Source organism: Mirounga leonina, unplaced genomic scaffold (genome assembly GCF_011800145.1).
Source record: "Mirounga leonina isolate KUSES-001 unplaced genomic scaffold, KU_Mleo_1.0 Mir_115, whole genome shotgun sequence".
Lineage (NCBI taxonomy): Eukaryota > Metazoa > Chordata > Mammalia > Carnivora > Phocidae > Mirounga > Mirounga leonina.
This window is the reverse complement of record NW_023270268.1, coordinates 22,928,353-22,951,766: the sequence shown is the minus strand read 5'-3', so window position 1 is coordinate 22,951,766 and position 23,414 is coordinate 22,928,353. Positions and strand designations below refer to the sequence as shown.

The following is a 23,414-nucleotide window of genomic DNA, read 5'->3' as shown; positions in this document are numbered from 1 at the left end:
CTGGATTATTCACTTAACATTCATGACTAAATTCTGCATATTCCTGTTACTTATAACAAAGGTCTTTGCCCAATTTTAGTATGTACATCTCTACCTTTTGCATCACCAACTTCTCAAAGTCACTTGTAAAATACGTTGGCATTGTGTGTCTGAATGATCCTCCTCACAGAAGGGTGTTTAAGGCTGTGTGATCCTTGCTTCTAATGTTGTGTCTCCCTTCTCTCCTTTTTGTCTTTATCCACAGAATGTTTTTGTAGATAAACCAGCATTTCCGGAGTATAAAGTTTCGGATGCAAAAAAGTCCAAATTCATACTTTTGCATTTTAGCACTTTTAAAGCCGGCTGGGACTGGCTTATTCTGTTGGCGACGTTTTATGTTGCCGTGACTGTACCTTACAACGTTTGCTTTATTGGCAACGATGACCTGTCCACGACTCGGAGCACAACAGTCAGTGACATTGCAGTGGAGATTCTTTTTATTATAGGTAAGAACCACCGGCTGCTTTCCTAGAGGATTTGCATAGAGGAAGTAAGTGTGTTCCAGATTTTTCTGACATGAATTTGAACTAAGATCCATCTGCATGGGCATGACTAAGCCTCTGATGCAAATTTTGGAGAAGCACATATTTGGATTTCTGAAAATTGCCTCTTCCAGCTTTCTCACTGTTCCTTTAGTCAAACAGATCTAAACCCATGTTTTGTGTTTCTATCCTTGTTTTGTCAAAAATAGGCTAAAAAAGACTTAATGGCTATTTTGTTGGTACTCTCGCATCCATCATGATCTTAATTGCACAGGGTCAAAGAGGGGGCTTGGCAAGAACCTATCAGTGGTCTGATAATGGTCCAGTCTTGGGCTTGATTCTCCATCCCCTTCCATGCCTTTCTGGCATGTTGGTGGCTGTTACCACAGGTGGCCTGGTTGCAGAAGCAAAGGATTACATAAGCCTTCCAGTCAATCAAGAGAAGCAGGGAGTATCCGATTTTAACTTAAAAAGCGGCCCCAAGGGATGCTTGCTAAAAATATTTATCTCTAGAATATTGGGAACCTCAGCTGAAGCTGTCTGTGCTCCACTCTCATAAGCCTCTTCCTATTTCCCTGTCCCTTAAATCTTCATCTGTTTAGACCAAAGCCTAGCTCTTTCTTGTTCCTTCTAAGACAAATCCTATATCTCCATTAAGGCTTTGATTGACTCCCTATAGAGGGGGGTGTGTGTGTGTGTGTGTGTGTGTGTGTGTTAGATTCGCAGGAAATTGCAAAGGTAGTACAGAAATGTCCCTTGTCCCTTTCATCTACCCCTGTGGAGTTCTTGACCATCACTGGTAACCTTGATGCCTGCTTCTTTACCTAGTCATGGTGATACAGGGCAACATCCTTATTGTAAAGATGAAAAAACGTTCGGAAAATGTTTTCAAGCATGTAGGTGAACAAAGGAATGAGAAATGGATCTTAAAAGTTCAAAGAAAGAAAATAAATGAGGCAAATCCAACCCTTATTTCAGTGGTGATGGTACTTTTTTTCTCTGTGGAGCTGGTAAAGCTCTAACTGAATGTCAGCACATTTTCTCTGGATGAGTTTGTAGGCTCTTGGTGTGGCTTTGGCACCACTATTACCATTGCATTGACTGGGAACCTCCCTCCAAGCTGTTAGGACCCCGGCTCCCACCCCAAAAACGGTGGCTGTAGTATGTGTAGACCACTAGATGGCAATGTTGTCTACTTGGGTAGCTCGGCAAGGCTACAAAGTCAAGGAAATAGATCTTTACTTTTTTTTTTTTTTTTTTACTTAAACCATTCTTCATCGGAAAGGTGTAACCGTAGTAAAGGGATATAAAATCACTGGTAAATGGCAAATAACAACATTCCAGCTTGGGAACAAATTGGGTGTATCCATAGGCCAATCCACTGTGGTTTTATATCTTTTTCTTTGCTAACCTTCCACGTCTTCTCCTACCCACCCATGACACACGCATAAATTAGCTCTCTAAAAAGACTCCCTGTGACCCGTTCAAAGTTCTCAAGAACATGAACAGTCACTCAACATGTCTATTATGCCTGAGTATCTACTTAACAAATATTTCATATCATTATTAATAATAATATTATTTACAACTCTGTCATTGGGACACGGTTATATCTTGAACTTTCCACTCTTTCTTGTTCTTAGATATTTGAAAATCTAAGGGCTTAGAAGCCACTTCTGTACTACATGCTCACTGGCAGATGATGACACTTGACACTCAGAACTGACACTTATGAGAAAGAAGTTTCATACAATTTGGGGGGGTTGAGTTGGTTGGTTGACTTTTTTTTTTTTAAGGCTGCTTTCTTCTACTAAACCAAGGGAGTCTGGCTTGCCCCCCGCCAGTTGCCCCTAAATCTTCTGTGTTCTTTGTGACTGACATTTCTGCTATGTTGGGGCAGCAAGAGGTTCCTCTAGGTAGGCAATACCCACTCCTTACGAGCAGCATGACAAAGAAATGGAAATTCACTCCTGTTTTTATGCAGCTTACCTTCTATAAAGATTACTTCAGAATTTGAGATTTTGGCTGCCAACAGTTTTAGAGTGATCCCAGCCTGGGATCCCTTCTTGACTTGTGTGTGGCAAAATCTGTATGTATATTTAACATGTTTCTTTTCTATTTGTAAAATAGTGTTATTAAACTGGCATCTTATAATCAACTGGGTCAGAACTGTTAAAGAGTAGTTTAAAAAGAGGCTTGGGAAGGAAAGGCTTTCGTACAGCAAAACATGATGCTTTCCAAACATTTTCTTATTTGAACCACTCTATATAAATGTAAGGGGATGTGATTATTTTCTAAATGGGGAAAATGAAGTGTTCCGTGAAACAAGAACATATAGTCAAAACGAAACTTGGAAGATAATATATCTCTTTTGGTGATTCAAAATGCTCATTAGCTTTATAAATTCTCTGAGAAATTCAATGATAAAGAAATGTTTAACTGTGATTAATCCAGCACCTCCTAAAGTTATTTTTACCTCTGAACTCATTCTTCTCCAGGCCACTTAGTAGTACTCTTTTGAGAAGACTGACTTAAAAATATTCTTCCCTGATAAATTCACAGTAAAGTATCTGAGTGTTATTATGCTAGTCAAACTATAAATATGAATGGTAAGCTTGAATCTCTCCTAACTACTCTCTTAATCTTAAAATAAATTGCTTTGTAAACCACATTAATTCTTTAGGATCAATAGGGCGCAAGGTTTGACTGTAAGTTACAAAGTGGTTATAAAATTACTTTAAGTTTGAAAATCATCATGTATAATTTAGCTGCTGACTCAAAGCCTTACAGAAACTTACAATGAGAAGTGACCTACTAATAATTTATCTAATCTAGTCTTTCTTACTTTATGGGTGGGAAACTGAGCCCTAGTGATATGCTCAGGCCCTAGAACTAATTCATGGCACACTCAGATCTCCTGGTAATCGGATCAGGTTTCTTAAAGGTTGATAACCAATATGATTCCATTTTCTGAAAAATTCTACTCAACTTGCTTTCTTTTATTTATAGCAATGAGACAGAAAATGAGAGAAAGAAGTGCCAACTTCCTTCTCTTTCTTCCATGAATGCAAAAATCAATAGTTTTAATCTCTGAAATCTTGGTGGCAAAAATTGTGGTATGCCCATAGGTCCAATAATCACCCCATTTCCTTATCAAAAACCCAAAGAACCTAATTTTGTGCAGGCAGCAGGATCCCAGACCCAGGGAATGAATTTGGAGAATTCCAAGCCAGTGGTAATTCCTGTCCCCTTAGCCAGTTTCAGGTGTAGGGGTAAGTATGTGACCAGTTATATCCAATAGAATATATAGAGATTGTTTCAATGAGATCTTTTGGAAATTATTTTTCCCCTGAAAAAAAAAGAGAGACATATGGGGGAAAATATTTGTGTCCCTATTCCTTTCTTTCCCCTAGGATGTGTGGATGGAAGGGTATGAGGTACTAGTTACTGCAGCCATCTTTAAACACGAGGAGAGACATAGGGGAGATGATGTGGACTCCTGGTTGAGTGATATAACGATGTTCTTATTATTGGGGCCACTGTTAATTGGATATTTTGTTATTGATAGCTATATTATTCTAAATTTTTTTAAAAACCACTGCTCTGTCATCTGTGAACCCTTGCACTGAGCCATTTCAGAGGTTCAATGATAAATCCTTTCCAGAGGAACAGAATGCTCTTTCTATTGCCATTCCACTGTGAGCCTATCTAGGATGTGGTTTGCACATACTTCTTATTAGCTGTTATAATTACAAAGCCCTAGAATCATAGACCATGCCATAAAGCTCTAACTCTGACTTGGTTTCTCTAAGAATCCTCAGAAAGGTCAAAGGAAACATGGTATGAAATTGTACTTTCTGTTTACTCTATATTCCCCTTAGTCAGAAAAGGACAGTGGAGAGTCATGTGGGATAAATGGCAGTCATACACTGTGTAGACCATACATTGTGTAGATCATACATCGTGTAGACCATGAACATCTAGCATCCTTACTACCAGCTACACACCACCAGTGCTCCCCAGCTCATATGACAACCTAAACACCCCATACATATTCAAAAGGTATTTTTTCCTCAATGTCATGGTTTTAAGGTTATGCTTCGTGCTAATTTAGGTAGTTCTATTTCACTGGTTCTTGGTGGGAACCATTTTAGAAATATGTAGGTTTGACTTTAATTCATTAATCAGCACTACCATCATCTGGTGTTTAATGCTTTTAGATCACAATTTACTTACCTACGAATGACTTTACCCCAACTAATGAATAGAACTCCTCTGCAGGTAGTTTATCTTGTGAGCATATATTTATATTTTCATTTCTGGTTGTTTTATTTTTTTCCCTTCATAATGCCTTATTAATTCATGCTTCTATTCATTCACATGTCACCAAATTTTGCTATCTCAGAATCTTTATTTCCTCCTATCATTTAATTATTATTACAACCTTGTGACATAATTAAAGCAGGTGTATCTGTTTATACATAGGAAGGAAAAGAGAGAAAACAGTAAGCAGTTTATCCAAGATCTGGCTGATTACTGACCAAGCTAGGACTAAAACCCTAAACTCACTTGTACGATAGGTAGTAGCATTATTGTGAGGAGTTAGTGAGGTTATTGTATCAAGAAATAAGTTTACTCACTGTTTAATCAATACTGATAAGTATTGTCAATAATGTCACCAAGACTGTCTCTTCAGTTTGTTTTAATATCCACTATTTTTCAGAAAACAAGCACTCTTTAATACAAACTGAAAGTTCAGCTAATCGTGGCAGTAAGGTAGACCAGAACATTCCACATCCCTTAGCTTTCAAGAACACGAGTGTCTGGGGACTTATTTACCACTTAAAGGATCTAAGGCTTTTATAGCTATTTCTACAGATTTGCCTTAGCATCCTTTTAGAAAAGCTACGAGAAGATCTCTCACATCTACCTAAGTCAGGCATCCTTTATCTGGCATGCATTACAATGACCACAAATAATATTAGAGGCCATCATTCCAGGTGCATCTCCCATCCAATCTTCCATCAGCACTTGTAGGAACACGGAAAAAAGCTGACCTTCATTTCAGCTCCTCGTCCTTTTTCCTGCCCTGCTCTGATGAGGCCTGAAAGGCGCTAGCTAGGCTTCCAGTAACAGTCGAGAAGGAAGTCATTAGCTAAAGGCTTAATCACTAGCTTTAGAGTAATGGATTATCCTACCTGACGAGACTTCTCTCTGTTCAACAAATTCATAATTTTACTGGGTCTGTATTCAATTTCTTCTTTTTTAAAAGATTTATTTATTTATGTGAGGAGAGAGAGAGAGAGCTCGCGTGCAGGGGGAAGCCAAGGGAGAGAGGGTCTTTTGAGCAGACTCCATGCCTGAGTGCAGAGCCCAAAGGCAGGGCTCGATCTCATGACCCAGAGATCACAACCTGAGCTGAAACCAAGAGTTGGATGCCCAACTGACTGCCACGCAGGCGCTCCTGTGTTCAATTTCTACTAATATTTATAGATACATGTTTGTTTTATAAAACTTTTTTCCAAATCCTGTCTTTGTTGTGCATAATCTTTATGAATATGCCTTTTCCCATTAAATGTGTAAGTGAAGAGTAATGTTCTTATACCATTCAACTGCAGTTTGTTACTCTTCGATAGAAATTCAAGCTTCAAAAGAAATACTTTAATTCTTGGGGCACCTGGGTGGCTCAATCAGTTAAGTGTCTGCCTTCCACTCAGGGCATGATCCCAGGGTCCTGGGATGGAGCCGAGGGTCAGGATCCCTGCTGAGCAGGGAGTCAGCTTCTCTCTCTCCCTCTGCCTCTCTCCCCGACTTGTGTGCTCTCTCTCTTTCTCAAATAAATAAATAAAATCTTTAAAAAAAAAGAAATACTTTAATTCTTTCAGCATTCTTGGGTGTCTTTTTCTGTTAGGATAAAATATATAAACTACAGTGGAACCTGAAAGACTATAGACATTTTATTGCTACTTCATTGCATAAGCAAAGCCCAACTTAGTCATTTTCCTGAAAATTGCAAGCAAAGATATGTCATTTTCCCATTTAGTCAGATGACTAATATTAAAGATACAGACGTGGATACTGAAGGGAAAGGTTTTTAACAATAAATAAAGTTGAAATTTTGTGGTCATGAAGGAATTCAAATAAATCTTACCACCAAATGCTTTGGGCATCCTGGTATTCCCAGACTACATATTTGGAAGGCTTAAGTTAGCATTCATTCGTCTCTTAGTATTTGAGTCCCTCCTTCTTTTTCCTCTCTCCCTCCATCTGCCCTATTCTTCCTCTCCTACCCTCATGTACATTATTTCTCTTGTTCTCCCTCTTCCTTTCAAATGGAAACCTGCACACCTGTATACCCCTATATCTGTACCCCCATATCCCTACCCTTCACATTGATCTTGGATTGAGTAATAGGGTCTCTTAATAAGTGGAACTCAAGATGGCATTCATAGCCATGGCTCAGATTTGAGCCATGTGGACATTTTTAGGTATTTTTGTCTCATGTGGGCATTTTTAACCCGACTACAAGAATATCCCAATTTCTACATTCCCAGATAATACATTTGGAGTACTGAATGAATGGAATGTGTTGTATTGAGCATTAACCATTGACTGGACATGAATCAGTACCCACTTGGCTACTGACCAGCTATTTTCTGGTGAATAAATTTAAACCTGAGGATACAGCAATAATTAAACATTAACAACAACCAAAAAAACCCAGAAAACTACTCTGCCACTTCAGATTCCCACAGAAGTGTAACACACCCACTGTCTTATCTCAAAAGTGAAAAGACTTTGATTGTCAGAATGCCTCGGGGAAAAAAAGAGTGCATTGAACAGTAAGGTACTATTTTCATTATTGTTATTAGGGGCTCCCAAATAGGTTGACTTGAAAGTACCTACTCAAACACTTAAGCAAAGTCTAAAATTGCATTTATTTTTGCAAATAAACTGTCAGTTTCATTGTTGCTTCTTTAGGCTTTTCAGAATAAATAAACCTAAAAATTTCTTTAGGGGTAGTTCGTCTTTTGGGTATGGATGGTTTGCATCATTTTATGATTGAATTATATGGAAAGGTTTTAAAGTTCATGTAAAATGGGCATGTAGGTAGGTAGTTTTTCAACCCTGGCACTATTGACATTTAGACCATGTTAATTACATAAATTTTAAAATAGAAGGAGTAAAGAAAACAAACCAGTCACCCCCATCCCAGCACAACTGCTGCTTCCATATTAATCTTTCTGGTTGTTGTTTTCCCTACTTACTTTCATGTGATTGTGATCATAGTCTACACAAATTTTGGTGACTTTTTTTTTCCACATAAGATTTTAATGTACATATTTCTCTGTGTTTTATAAGTATTTATAAACATTTAATAGTTGCATAATATTCCATTATATAAATGAATTATTCTGTTTACTTAACCATGTCTTAATTGTTACACATTTAAGATGATTTTTTTTGCTACTTAAAAAATTATAATGAGCATCTATGTGAAAAATATATTTATTCACTAACTAAACAAATACATATTGAATGCCTATGGTTTGCCATGCAGTGTTTTAGTTGGTAGAGATAGAATAGCAAAACAAATCAGATCTTTGCTTTTATAGGATTTATATTCCAATAGAGATAAACAGGAACCAAAACAAATAAATAAAATGTATAACATGTGAGATAGTGGTGAGTTGCACAGAGAATAGTAAAGCAGAGAAGGGAAAAGAAATGGGTTGCAATCCTAAATGAAGTGGTCAGGGATGTGAATTAAGAACATGACATTTAAATAAAGACAGAAGGGAAGCAAGGAAATGATCAACTGTATGTCTTGATGAAGAATATTCCAAGGAAAGAGATCATCAAATGCATTTAGAATTATTTTAAGGGGTGGAATTATTGGACCAAAAAATATGAATATATACAGCTTATAACATATTTTCAGAGTTTCATTTCTTAATCACATTATCCTTAGAGCATTTATTGGTCAGTAAAGCTCTAGTTGAAATACAATTTGTTCATGCTAATATTTTTTATAGCAATAGCTATTGTGCAAAGTTATAGGCACATGTCACTTTCTGAATTTGTTTTACTACTAAACAGTCATTTCATTTAATGGAGTAATTCAGATAAAAGTGTTATTAATATTGCATCATGATTATTTCTTTCTATTTTTTTTCTTTAGGAGATTAGATATATATGGAAAATAGAGTTGTATTTGCCTGACAAATACAAAACTTATTACATGATGTACCTGAATCCATTATGTTTATATCTGAAATGTTTGTGAGGTGGTATATTTGGAGGAAAATTGTCTTAGCGCATCTGAGAATGATGCTGCCCTGTGACTTACATATTACTGTCAATAGACTATGAGAAGGAGCACGTGCTCATAAAATATGAAACAATAGTGCTTGTTTTGAACAAGGCAAGGAAATTAAAAATGGAATATTACTAAATTTAGAAACCCAGAGGAAAATTGTGAGTTCTTGATTTAGAAACTTATTGCAGACTAACAAGGGATTTTTTTCCATTTGCCTCTTACCAAACATGAACTCTGCTAGGTCATTCTCTCCTTTTCCCACTTTTTCAAGTATGTTTCCTTCCAGTATAAAAAAATCATACTCCCTAAGTAAAAATGACATTATTTATATGGTTTATATTTCCCATTTCATCCCATGCATTTCGCATTTGCCATTGAAATAATCTCCTCTCCAATTATGCCAACAGTTTTAAGATAAAATAAATACATAATTTTTAAAGCAAATATATATTGAATATATTGAAAAGTTGTTTAAATATTTTATTTGATTTTTTAAAAGATTTATTTATAGAGATGGGGGAGGGGCAGAGGAAGCGGGAGAGAGAGAATCTCAAGCAGACTCCATACTGATCGTGGAGCCTTATGAGGGACTTGATCCCATGACCCTGAGATCATGACCTGAGCCAAAATCAAGAATCGATGCTTAACCTATTGAGCCACCCAGGCACCCCTTTAAATATTTTAGATAACAGAAAACATTATGGTCACCTGGGCCTAGGTGTAATTCATTATGTATTATTCAATTCATTAAATTTTTGTTGAGGACCAATATGATGTCACTCAAATGATTGCACATGGCAGTTCCTCAGCATAGTTTAGAAGACCCTCCATGGTCTAGACTCTTCTTTTTTTAATCTATCATCACTTTCTCCTTTTTCCTGTGGCTTTAGCCATACTGGACCACCAACAGTTCTTCAACTGTGCCATTCCTTACATACTTTGTATTTTCATATCTTTAATAGTTGCTACTCTAAAAAAAAAAAAAGGTAGCAAGAAATCTCCTTAGCTCTTCTTTATCCAATAAAATTCTCCTTATCCTTGAAGTAGCATCTTTGGCCTCTTCTACAAGATCGTCTTTTTAACACTTCTTACCCCTATCACCAGGAGTCTGGGTTAGGTTTCCCTCATGCATTATTTAAATGCTTTCCCTCCCCCACTTTTCAGCCCTATATCATAATTGCCTATTTATACCCCCCTCCACACACATACCATAAATAAACTATGAGCTCCCAGAGGACATGGACTGGATAATATATTTATTTCCCTAGTTCCTTCAGCTAATACATATCTGACCCATAGTAAGCAGTAGACTAATGTTTACTTACTACCATGGTGCAGATAAACAAAATAAGAAGTGTGGCTCATTGAGCTGAACAATAGCCTTCTTTTCCAAAGGCAGGCCTCCATGGTTTTTTCATGTGGTCCCACAGGTGGCTGTTGTTTATTTTTAAACAGTATAGCTCACTTTATTTTTTTAAAGATTTTATTTATTTATTTTAGGGAGGCAGAGAGGCAGAGAGAGAAAGCACGAGCAGTGGGGGAGAGGGACAGTGGCAGAAGCAGGCTCCCCACTGAGCAGGGAGCCTGATGCGGGGTTTGATCCCAGGACCCCAGGATAATGACCTGAGCCAAAGGCAGACGCTTAACCGACTGAGCCACCCAGGTGTTCCAGTATACTTAGTTACTTTAGAGTAACTAATCCTTAACAAGTCAATGCCAATAAGCAAATAGCAGGTAACTTGAGAAATCCCACAGGTTGTGGTGCCCTGACTGCCTTTTGCATACATTCCAAGAGCTTCTCAAAGTCCCCCAAATGGTTCACTAGGGTGAGTGTGAGATGTACTCAGCAATTCAAAAAGCTAGGTATTAGGATGCCATCCATGTCTGGCAGAAGAGAGACCTATGGATGTGCAGAGAAGCAAGGAGATGCTAGTCTCAACTTGGGTGGATATCCTGCCCACCAGAAAACTAGAAATCTTTTTTAGCAATTAGCTACTAAGAATTATTTAAAGGCAACCCTGACAGAAACCTGATACCATACTTTGGGCGATGAAAAGTGTATTGAAGAAATTGAAGGCGTTCTCCCTATATTTGAGAAGCTTATACAATGATTGGGAAAATTTGCCTAAGTGTGAAAAACGTTTAGCAGACAGTGAAAGAGCAGTGGTAGCCTTGCTCCAGGCTGTGTAGATGATTCCATGATTGTAGGGAAGACATCTCTGGTGTATTTTGAAATAGATGTAAAGCTGGTCAGTATTAGTCATAGAATGTGAAGATGTGATCAGAGAAGTTGATAGGAAAGTGGGGTGAGATACCATGAGGGCTGAGCATCTGGAATGAGGATGAACTTACTAAGGCGGCAATAAGAAAGAAGCTGTGCTTGTGGTTATTCATCCATTTGCAATTCTACCTAAGCCTGGCTTTACAGGCAAAATGAAATTCGCCTCTGGAGTGGAATGTTTCAAAACCCTAATACAAAGTGGGCTGTTGGATAAAGACCAGAGCAGAAGCAGAGCAGAGCATAAAGACATTGGATTCCAGGTGTTGGTGTACAGTAACTGTGCAGTAAATCAATGTTGAATGTTTGAAAGTGAGCATGACTGGGAATTCACTGTGATCGCAAATAAGACAGTCATCATCTTCTTTTCCTAAACTACTCACCTCTTCCCTTCCTGGATTTTCCCATATCTGTGAATATGACCCCATGAGCCATGAACATAGGGCTTTTCACAGATTCCTCCCTCTCCCTTAATCCCCTAGTAAAATCAAGCTCAAAATCCTGTGTGGTCCACTCCTAACCATTTATTGGTACACTGTCTCTTCTTACTCTTCACTGCCACTACTTCAGTTCCAGTCACCATCAGTTCTGACTGGATTACCATATCCTCTGACTAACTTTCTTCCTTGCCTACACTCTTAGGATCTATTCATTATGCTAGAGTCAGGTTTTTGTTGTTGTTGTATTAATATAATGTATATCTGATCATGTCATCTCATTGCTTGAAAAACCCTTCAATCACTTCCTATTCTTTTTTTTTTTTTTTGAGAGAGAGAGAGAGAATGCACATGCATGAGGGGCAGGGAGAAGCAGAGGGAGAGGGAGAGAGAGACTCTTAAGCAGGCTCCATGCCCAGCATGGAGCCCAATGCATGGCTCAATTTCATTACCCTAAGATCATGAGCTGAACCAAAATCAAGAGTTGGTCCATTAACTGACTGAGCCACCCAGGTGCCCCCCTTATTTTTGAAATTTAAATAAATGCATACTTGCAGTCTCCATCCTCTTCCTCCTTTGCCTTGATAACTCTTATTCATCCCTCAGGACAGAGTTCACTTGTGATCTCCTACCTGTCTGTGCCAAGCTTCACCTTCTAAGTCTTCACCTTCCAAATCAACTATTCCTTTTTGAGTATAGCTCTTCCTCCGGAACACTCATCACATAACTTTATAATTTCCTGTTTATTTACCTATATCCCCTACTAAATTACAATTTCTTTGAATACATGAACAGATTATTAGTATTCTTCTTACTCCCAGAATCCAGCCAATACATGTACATATTAGGCAATCCATAAATATTGGCTGAGTAAATAAATGAGGGGCAATAATTGTTAGTTTCATTACTTAAATAGAAATTAGAACTTAGAAAAGGTAAAAAGACAAAACAAAAACAACTTTTCAAAGTAGACACGGCTACTAAGTGCAAGGGCTGAAATTAGAATCCAGTTATATATATTTTTTAAAGATTTTATTTATTTATTTGACAGAGACACAGCGAGAGAGAGAGGGAACACAAGCAGGGGAGTGGGGGAGGGAGAAGCAGGCTTCCCACCGAGCAGGGGGCCCAATGAGGGGCTGGATCCCAGGACCCTGGGACCATGACACTTAACGACTGAGCCAACCCAGGCGCTCCAAGAACCCAGTTACATTTTTTAAAAGCCATTGTTCATGGGGCGCCTGGGTGGCTCAGCCAGCTGAGCACTGGACTCTTGGTTTCAGCTTGGGTCATGATCTCAGGGTCATGAGATCGAGTCTCACATGGGGTTCTGTGCTCTGCAGGGAGTATTCTTGAGGTTCTCTCTCCCACTCTGCCCCTCCCCCTACTTTTTCTCTCTCTCGAAAAACAAATAAATAAATCTTTTAAAAAAATAAATAAAAGCCAGTGTTCATCCCAAAGAGTCATGACATATTATCATATCATCACATTTAACCAAACTAAGATTATAATTTAAAAGAATAAAATACAAAAAAGTAGATATATCTTAAATTTACTAATGCTGTGCCCATAGCATGGTTATTATTGCAGTTTTTGTGGGAATCAGTAATTTTGGTGGTATTCATTTGGAAGCCTTCAAAACAATTTTATTTATATGTATAATAAGAAAGTGTAGAAAAACTTGAAATAATCTGGAATGGAGCAAAATTCTAGAATACTGAACAAGAAGTATTCTTCTCATTCATCTTTTTAGGAGACCAATAGCAAACCAAGAGGGAATGTCTAATATTCGCAACTCTTTTTTAAAAATGTGAAGACCTAATAAGGTCATTCCAGGGGTATACAGCAAGACAAAGCATAAGAATGTACAACCATAAAAGCGGATGGGAAAAGGTAGATGGAATGTTTCTTGCTGTGCATGAGTTGAGGATAGAAGTAAGATCTACAGGAAGAAACCACAGGGACGTTAATAGCTTAGCCGACAACAAAGATATTATTTTTCAAAGAATGGAAACAACAGACACCAGTGGAAGAGAGGCAGATGAGGAGGTGATATTTCATATTTGTGTGCTGAAAGATGTTACTTCTGCATAGTGCACTTCAGCATCAGTACCCATCTGGTGGTGTGCATGTACATGCATGCACACACACACACACACACACATATTTAAGGTTCCTGATCAGGACATTGGGTGGATTTGTGCACATGTTTTGGGAAGATGAAGAGGGATGGTCAATTTCAGGTCATCTGGATATCTCTTAAAAGATTTATTAATCCAAGGATGGTTGTAGCAATAAAAGGACTTTTTCTTCTTACGCGACTTATTTATGCTAAAACATTATTCATTTTTTACCTGAAATTCAAAGTTAAATGGTTGTCCTGTGCTAAATCTGGCAAGTTTATACTGGGATAACCTCAGCGGATCATACTAATGCCTTGGCTTTAAACAAGCAACACCAGGAGATTGAATGCCCAGGAGCTGTTGCAGGAAAGGTTTATGATGAAATGATGCTGACCAATTTTTAGCTGAAGATTGTAAAAGAAAACTACTACTTAGGAGTGCGGCCATCCTTAGAAGAGGCTAGAGAACTAGGTGAGTCCCTTGCTCATAATGATAAAAGGTCACATTTTGATTGGACTGTCAAGAACAGCTACCAAAACACTATTTCATGGGAAATGTTAAATTACTAAGTTAATGGAAGGGTGAGAGCAGTGGACTTTGCTTTGTGTATTAGTTAGGTTCAATAAGCTATTGTAACAAGAGATGCAACAATAATTCAGTGGCTTATGAGATGTAGAAAGCTATTTCTCTCTCACTTAATGTTCTGGGGATTGTATTGAAGGCTGGTAGAAAGAAAAGGGGGAAGGTGGTTCCCTTATGGAGTCGTTTAAGAACTGAGATCGACAGTGGCTCTGTCATCTTTAGTGGGTTGCTTCTAAGGTCACTCTGTTCTCCATTCCAAGCAGCAGAAACAGAAAATCAAAGAGTGTGGAAAGGCAAATATGCATGATTTTATGTGCAAAATATAAAATTTACATACAATACTTGGATTGCAAGAGCCTTACATGTGACCACAGCAGTGGCAAAGGGGGCAAGAATTGTCTTCCAGCTGCAATTCTGTTACTCTGGATAAAAAGGAATATGAACTTTGGTGAACAGCTATCTTTTGCTGCTATATTTTGCATGATAGACTACAGTTGCATTACAGGGCTTTTAGACTGAGAGAGAGAGAGAGAAGGAAAACAAGGTACTATTTTAAATATTCAAGGCAATTTCCCCCATCATTCAGCTTAAAGACAAGATGAGGTAAGGTGTGAGATAGGTCTTATTTCCTTTGCTTCTCCCATACAGTGGGGATTTTATTGATTTGAAGGTGATTAGTATTTTGAAGAAGTTACAACATGACCACTGGATGTGGGTCAGCTGCTTCATCTGCTACTTAAGATGCCACAATCTCTTTTGATGGTGAAGAGAGAGGTGATATAGTGGACTTGATGAGAGATGACATTTTAGAATGACATACTTTATGAGTTGCTAAGATTCTTTTGGGTATAATTTTGACTCTATGTGAATTACTTTTTACTCACTGACTTCCCAACCTAATATCAACATAATATGCAAATCTTCTGCTTGCAAAATAAATAGATATGCTCTTTCTCCACATTCATTTATTAAGAGCTTTGCTGTTACATGTTTTGAATGAATTTCAAATCTTGTGTATTACAAGGCACCACGCCAGTTCTTCCCAAGTGGTGAAGCAAATGGAAATAATCTACATGCTCATTAAAAGTACTACCTAAAGGAAAAGAGGAAGAGTAGTGAACAGTTACAGAAGGTGATATTTGATCAGATCAGCCCCTGTCTTGGACATGTTTATTAAGATAAGACAAATGAATCCTTATCACTAAGAGATGTATCTTTGTAACAGATTGAAAATCCGAACTGACCATACACATGAAAAGTCTGATAACAATTGAAATATACAGAATGCATGGTCAATAGCAATCTTGAGGCACATTGAAAAAGTTATGTTTGAATCTCTCAAATAGCAAAGGAGACATTACTGCTTGTACTTAAATACGTATTCAGATTAGCATCAGTACTGATGGACATTCAAATGCTAAATAAGCAGAGAGCATTAGCTCGACTATAGAATATATCAAAACCACTCCAAGGCAAGTAACATACCAGTGATGGCCAAATACCACATTTGGAGTACTCACTTGTTTGAGTAATGCCTCAGAAAGCAACTTCTTGGAATAAAACCCTAGACTTCCAGTTTGTGGCAATGTTCAATCCTGAGTAAACTGAATTTTGTAGCACTTTCTGACTCTAGCCTGACAAAGACAATGTGGTTTTATCCATATTGCTAGAAAAACAGCAGTAAAACTATCTTAATTTAATAAAAAGTTAATTTAAGGACAAGACCTTTCCTGAATACATGAATAGATGATTTTCAACAAATAGATGTGTCTTGGTAAACTTTTGGTTATTTATCTTTACATCAATAACCACTGCCCTATAAATAGAAAATAAGTAGAAATAAGTAATTAAAATATGTAGAGAATATGATAAGTAGAAAGACAGAGAGTTGGTAGGTTTTGAGAGTTATGTTTTGCTCTCTGTAGAGTATCACTGAGAACACTATATTTTATTTATATAAACAGATACAGAAGCACCAGACATTATATTTTATTTGTATAAACAGATACAGGAACAGTTCCTTCTCTAGCCTCCAGATACATCCTAAATAAGTTTAAAGGATAAAGTTTGTAAGAACTTAAAAAAAAAACAACAACTTGTAATGTGAAATATAAACAAATAAAAATAACTAGAAACTGTTTCTTTTAAGGCTATAGCTCTAATTGGTAACCCTTTGATATTCTACATTTCCAAAGGATAGATTTATCCTAAAGCTCATCTTCTACTCTCACTCTGACTATAAGTGCATCTTGGTATTAACTGGCTCTGGAATTCCTCCTGTCCCACTCTAGTACTGCCTTGTCTTGTTGAGTTCTATATGTGATTATTTGGATTCTATTTCTGCTTGCTTTATGATTTCCCTTCTTGGTTTTCGTGATCCAGCTACCATGATGAGTTCTTGGCTCTTAAATTCCTGGTGATACTGACTTGTCATTGGGCTTCTCTCTCTACTCAGACAACCCTAAGAGAGAATTAATGAAACCCAGATACTGTCTTACTTCCCCAACCTTCCTTTTGATTTCAGTGACCTGGATTATCGTGCAACTAGAGCAAAGAACCACTCTGTGCCCCAACTTTGTCATTATTGCTTGATCCTACTTGTATCTTACTGAAATCAGATAGGTGCGGCTTGACATTATTGATCTTTTTATGATTTTACTGTTCACAAAGACTAAAAGTAGACTAAATTATAGAAACCACAAGTAGAAATGCAATTATGGCATAACACAAATACATGAGCAATTTCTACTGATCACAATCGTAAAAATAGCTATGAAATCATAATGTGCTAAAGTGAGAATCTATTTTTCTCTTAAACATGGTTCCAGTATTTCACATACTGAATATTTTTTCCATTTAGGTTTTTTTTTTTTAAATATAACACTTCAGATTTGTGACTAATCAACTTTTGCATTAAAAGTCAAATATGTTAGTCATATTTTAAGTGCATTTGAGAATCCTTTGATAGAGTTTAAGCTTATCCATTTCTGACTATACTGGAAAAGCTGGTATCTGACACATAGGCCATTGAAACAAAATGTAGAGACCAGAAAAAATCTACACATATACGATCACCTGATTTATGGCAAAAGTGCCACTAAAATACTTTGAGGAGAATGGTAGTGTTTTCTAAAATGGTGCTAGATCAATTGGATATCCATCTGGGAAAATACAAATCTTGACTCTTGCATCAAACCATACACAGAATCACTCTCAGCAAACGATTGTAGATAAAATGTTAGTCAAAAAATAAAATTCCCAGAAGACATCATAGTAGAATATTTTAATGATCTTGGCAATAGGCATAAATTACTTAAACAGAACACAACTCACAATCAGAATACATAATAACAATTTTTACAAATCAGTAAAAGAAAAAGGAGGAAAACATATTAAACAAAAGTCCTGAACTGACATTTCATGAAAGCAGATATCCAAGTATGCAATTAGTATGTGCTTGATATCATTAGGAAAATGAAAATAATTTCACCACCACTAGAATGAGTAGAAAAAAATTAAAATAAATTAAGAACCAAGGATTGTGGGAAGATATGGAACAACATGAAATTTCATACACTGTGTGTAGGAATGTAAATTAGTACAGTCTCTGTTAGATGCTTTGCCAGAATCTACTTAAGTAACATATATAATTATGACCCAGCAATTCTACTCGTAGAGTCAACAGGCCTACCTAGAACTATACAAGGGAAGGTATAGTGTGTGTGTGTATGTGTGTATTTCTAAGAACACTAACTGTAATAGCCCAAATTGGAAACAACCCAAATTTTCACCAACAATAAAATTAAGAAGTGAATTTCTGTATAATCATACAATGAAATATTATACAACAATAAAAAAGTGAATGTGATACCAAATTGATGAAATCACATGCAATGTCTAATGAAAGAATCCCTACACAAGAGTACACACTATATGAACCATTTATATAAAGTTCCTAATTAATTAAGCAAAATTAATCTATGGTAATCAGGACAACAGGGATCTTTTGGGAGTTAATGACTGGACAAGATCATAAAAGAAGTTTCTGATATTCTGGTCCTAGTTATATCTCTATCCATTGGTGATAACAAAGATGGTCAGCTTTGGGAAAATTCATCACGCTGTCCGCTTAAGACTGGTACATTTTGCAGTATATATGCAATTCTTGAATTAAAACATTTTTTTTTGGAGAGGAGTTAAGATGGGGGGTGGGGGGACCCTAAACTTGTCCTATCCCTGGAACACAGATTGATAATTATCAAATCATTCTGAATACCCAAGAAATCAATCTGAGGACTGAGAGAACAAAACTGCAAGTCTTTAAGTAGAAAAGCGACCACCTTCTAGAAGGTTAGAATGTGCAGAGAGTTGATTTGGGGGAGATAAGAACTGCAGGTGCTGTGGAGGGGAGGGATCCTTGCTTACAGGGACTACCACAAGGTATTGTAAGCAAGGGAGCACAAAATCTGAAGTTTAAAAGTCCACCACCACCTGGGTCATGCCTGGTTTAAAGGTGATCTAGGTGGGGGAAGAAGGGCAGAGTTCCAGGAGTGGACAACATGGTCTGAGGACCCCCTAGGTCACAAGAAGAACGGGTGGTGCCAACATTCTGCACTGTTCCCAGGCAAATGAGCAAGAACACCAGCTGAGGGCAGTGAGCCTGGGTGCTGGATATTTGGCTCCACTTTGCCATAAACTATGAACCGCAGTTTGGTCGGGCATCCACTTCTCCTGGGATGGACTGGCAAACAGCGAAAGCAAGACAACACCCTCACCAGAGGATTAGCACATCATGGGAGTCCCTAAAATTTGGAGTTTTGAAACCCAGCTGTGCACCTGAGATAAAACACAGGAGTATGGTGCTGCCTGGCAGGCTCAGGCTTGGACACAGACAGGGTGAAGGCAGGGATCTGATGGAAGCTGGGGTTACTAGAGGAGTGATTGTTTGCTCTTCTGTAAGGGCTTTCTGAAGAGTGGTGGGCACAAACCCTCAGCTCCAGGAACAAGAGAGTGGGGCCACACTATTTTGCCCCCTGCCTGTCAGTAAGGACCAACTTCAGTGAGCTAAACAGCACTGCCAAGTGAAGATCTGGAACTGCTTACACCAAGCCCTGTCCCCCTGTGCCCTGTAAGTATATCTCCACTAGGGCAAGTCTGTCTGAGAATCAGCACAATAGGACCCTCCCCCAGAAGACCAGCACAAACTCCTCACTCGCACCAAGTCTGCTGTCATAGAGAGCTGCAAAGCTTCAGCTCTATGGGAAACAAGATCTAGCTTCCTTTTTACTTATATATATATATTTTTAAGATTTTATTTATTTATTTGACAGAGAGAGAGCATAAGCAGGGGGAGCCACAGAGGGAGAGGGAGAAGCAGGCTCCCCGCTGAGTAGGGAGCCCGATACGGGACTTGATCCCAGGACCCTGGGATCATGACCTGAGCCAAAGGCCAACAATTAACCATCTGAGCCACCCAGGCACTCTTATTTTTATTTTTTAATTCCTTTTTAATTTTTATTTACATATATATTATCTATATATATTTTAATACGTATGTTTTTATTTTTATTTTTTTGGATCTAGCTTCTTTTAACAAACAGACCAAAAAACACCTAGGAACTAGATTTTCTTTTTTTTTTTCCCTCTGGAAAAAATGACAAGATGGAGGAATTTACCCCTAAAGAAAGAACAGGAAGCAGAAATAACAGCCAAGGATTTAATCAATATGGATATAAGTAACATGTCTAAACTAGAATTTAAGACAATTATAAGGATACAAGCTGGGCTTGAAAAAAGCATAGAAGACACTAGAGAATCCCTTCCTCCAGAGAAAAGAGAACTAAAATCTAGTCAGGCCAAAAGTAAGAATGCTATAACCAAGATACAAACCCAAAAGGATGCCAATGAGGATGGATGAATCAGAGGAATGAATCAATGGAAATAAAATTATGGAAAATAATGAAGCTGAAAAGAAGAGGGAATGAAAGGTAATGGATTATGAACGTAGACTTAGGGAACTCAGCAACGTATTAAAACATAATAACATTAATATCATAGGAATCCCAGAAGATGAAGAGAGAGAAAATGGGGCAGAAGGCTTATTTGAGCAAATTATAGCTGAAATTGTCCCTAATCTGGGGAAGAACACAGATATCAAAACCCAAGAAGCATAGAGAACTCCCATTAAATTCTACAAAAGCCAACCATTGTCAAGGCACATCATAGTCAAATTCACAAAATACACAGACAAGGAAAGACTCGTAAAAGCAGCAATGGAAAAAAAGTCTTTAACCTACAAGGGAAGACAGATCAGGTCTGCAGCAGATCTGTCCACAGAAACTTGGCAGGCAAGAAGAGATGGCAGGATATATTCATTGTACTGAATGGGAAAAATATGCAGCCAAGAATACTCTATCTGGCAAGGCTGTCATTCAGAATAGGAGAGAGAAGAGTTTCCCAGGTAAACAAACACTGAAGGAGTTCCTGACCACTAAACCAGCCCTGCAAGAAATATTAAGGGGGACTCTTTCAGTGGCAGGGGGAAAGACCAAATGCAGCAAACACTAGAAAGGAACAGAGAACACCACCAGAAACTCCAACTTTATAGGTAACGCAATGGCACTGAATTCATGCCTTTCAGTAATCACTATGAATGTAAATGGACTAAATGCTCCAAACAAAAGACATAGGGTATCAGAATGGATTAAAAAACAAGACCCATCTATATGCTGCCTACAAGAGACTCATTTTAGACCTAAAGACACCTGCAAATTGAAAGTGAGGGGATGGAGAACCATCTATTATGCTAATCAACATCGAAAGAAAGCTGAGGTGGCAATCCTTATATCAGACAAACTAGATTTTAAAACAGAGACTGAAAGAAGAGATGAAGGACATTGTATTATAATTAAGGGGTCTATCCATCCAGAAGATCTAACAATTGTAAATATTTATGCCCCCAACTTGGGAGTACACAAATATATAAATCAGTTAATAACAAACATAAAGAAACTCATTAATAATAATACTACAATAATAGTAGGGGACTTTAACACCCCACTTATGGCAATGGACAGATCATTGAAGCAGAAAATCAACAAGGAAACAATGGCTTTGAATGACACACTGGCCAGATTAATTAACAGATACATTCAGAACATTTCATCCTAAAGCAGCAGAATACACATTCTTTTCAAGTGCACATGGAACATTCTCTAGAATAGATCACATACTGGGTCACAAATCAGCCCTCCCCAAGTACAAAAAGATTGAGATCATACCATGTATATTTTCCAACCACAACACTATGAAACTTGAAGTCAACTACAAGAAAAAAATCAGAAAGACCACAAATACATTAAGATTAAAGAACATCCTACTAAAGAATAAATGGGTTAACCAGGAAATTAAAGAAGAAATAAAAAAGTACATTGAAGCAAATGAAAATGAAAACATGACAGTCCAAAACTTTTGGGATGCAGCAAAGGCAGTCCTAAGAAGGAAGTATATTGTAAAAGACCTACCTCAAGAGGCAAGAAAAGTCTCAAATATACAACCTAACCTTATGCCTAAAGGAGCTAGAAAAGGAATAGCAAATAAAGCCTATAGCCAGTAGAAAAAGGGAAGTAATATAGACTAGAGGAAAATAAATGATATAGAAACAAACAAACAAACAAAAGTCAGTAGAACAGATCAATGAACCCAGGAGCTGGTTCTTTGAAATAATTTATAAAATTGATAAACTCCTAGCCAAACTTCTCAAAAAGAAAAAGAAAGGTCCAAATAAATAAAATCACAAATGAAAGAGGAGAGAACACACCAACACCCCAGAAATACAAATACTCATAAGGGAATATTATGAAAAATTATATGCCAACAAACTGGGCAATCTGGAAGAAATGGACAAATTCTTAGAAACATACTAACTACCAAAAATGAAATAAAAAGAAACAGAAAATTTGAAGAGACCCATAACCAGCAAAGAAATTGAATCAGTAATCAAAAATCTCCCAACAAAGAAGGGGAATTCTACCAGATATTAAAGGAAGAGTTAATACATATCCTTCTCAAATTTTTCCAAAAATAGAAATGGAAAAAAAACTTCCAAACTCCTTCTATGAGGCCAGCATTACCTTGATTCCAAAACCAGACAAAGAACCCACTAAAAAGAATCACAGGCCAATATCCCTGAGAACATGGGTGCAAATATTCTCAGCAAGGTTCTAACAAATCAAATCCAACAGTACATTAAAAGAATTACTCACTATGATTAAGTGGGATTTATTTCTGGGCTGCAGGGGTGGTTCAATATTTGCAAATCAATCAACGTGATACACCATATTAACAAAAGAAAGGATAAGAACCATATGATCCTCTCAATAGATACAGAAAAAAACACTTGAAAAAATACATCATCAATTTTTGATAAAAAGTATACCTCAACATCATAAAGGCCATATATGAAAGACCCACAGCTAATATCATTCTCAATGGGGAAAAACTGAGAGCTTTTCCTCTGTGGTCAGGTACAAGATAGGGATGTCCACTCTCACCATTACTATTTAACATAATACCAGAAGTCTATGCCTCAGCAATCAGACAACAAAAAAGAAATAAAAGGTATCCAAGTCATCAAAGGAAGAAGTCAAACTTTCACTATTTGCAGATAACATGATACTCTATGCAGAAAACCCAAAAGACTCCACGAAAAAATTGCTCAAACTAATACGTGAATTCAGCAAAGTCACAGGATATAAAATCAATGTACAGAAATCTGTTGCATTTCTATACACCAATAATGAAGTAGCAGAAAAACAAATCAAGGAATCAATCCCATTTACAATTGCAACAAAAACCATAAGATACCTAGGGAAAAAACCTAACCAAAGAGGTAAAAGATCTGTACTCTGAAAACTATAGAACGCTTATGAAAGAAATTTAAAAGGACACAAAGAAATGGAAAAACATTTCCATGTTCATGGATTGGAAGAAGAAACTTTGTTAAAATGTCTGTACTGACCAAAGCAATTTACACATTTCATGAAATCCCTATTAAAATACCACCAGCATTTTTCACAGAGCTAGAACAAACTATCCTAAAATTTGTATGGCACCACTTAAAAGACCCTGAGCAGCCAAAGCAACCCTGAAAAA

At 37.3% G+C, this 23,414-nt stretch overlaps 1 protein-coding gene across 1 annotated transcript in view; it reads left to right on the top strand.

The window, feature by feature from the left end:
- The window catches only part of KCNH8 (potassium voltage-gated channel subfamily H member 8), a 379,220-nt gene that overhangs the window by 225,344 nt on the left and 130,462 nt on the right, over positions 1-23,414 (top strand). Inside the window, exon 5 of the mRNA XM_034993931.1 lies at positions 245-485. Coding sequence (XP_034849822.1) covers positions 245-485 — 241 coding nt within the window. The remainder of the gene's footprint in view (positions 1-244; positions 486-23,414) is intronic.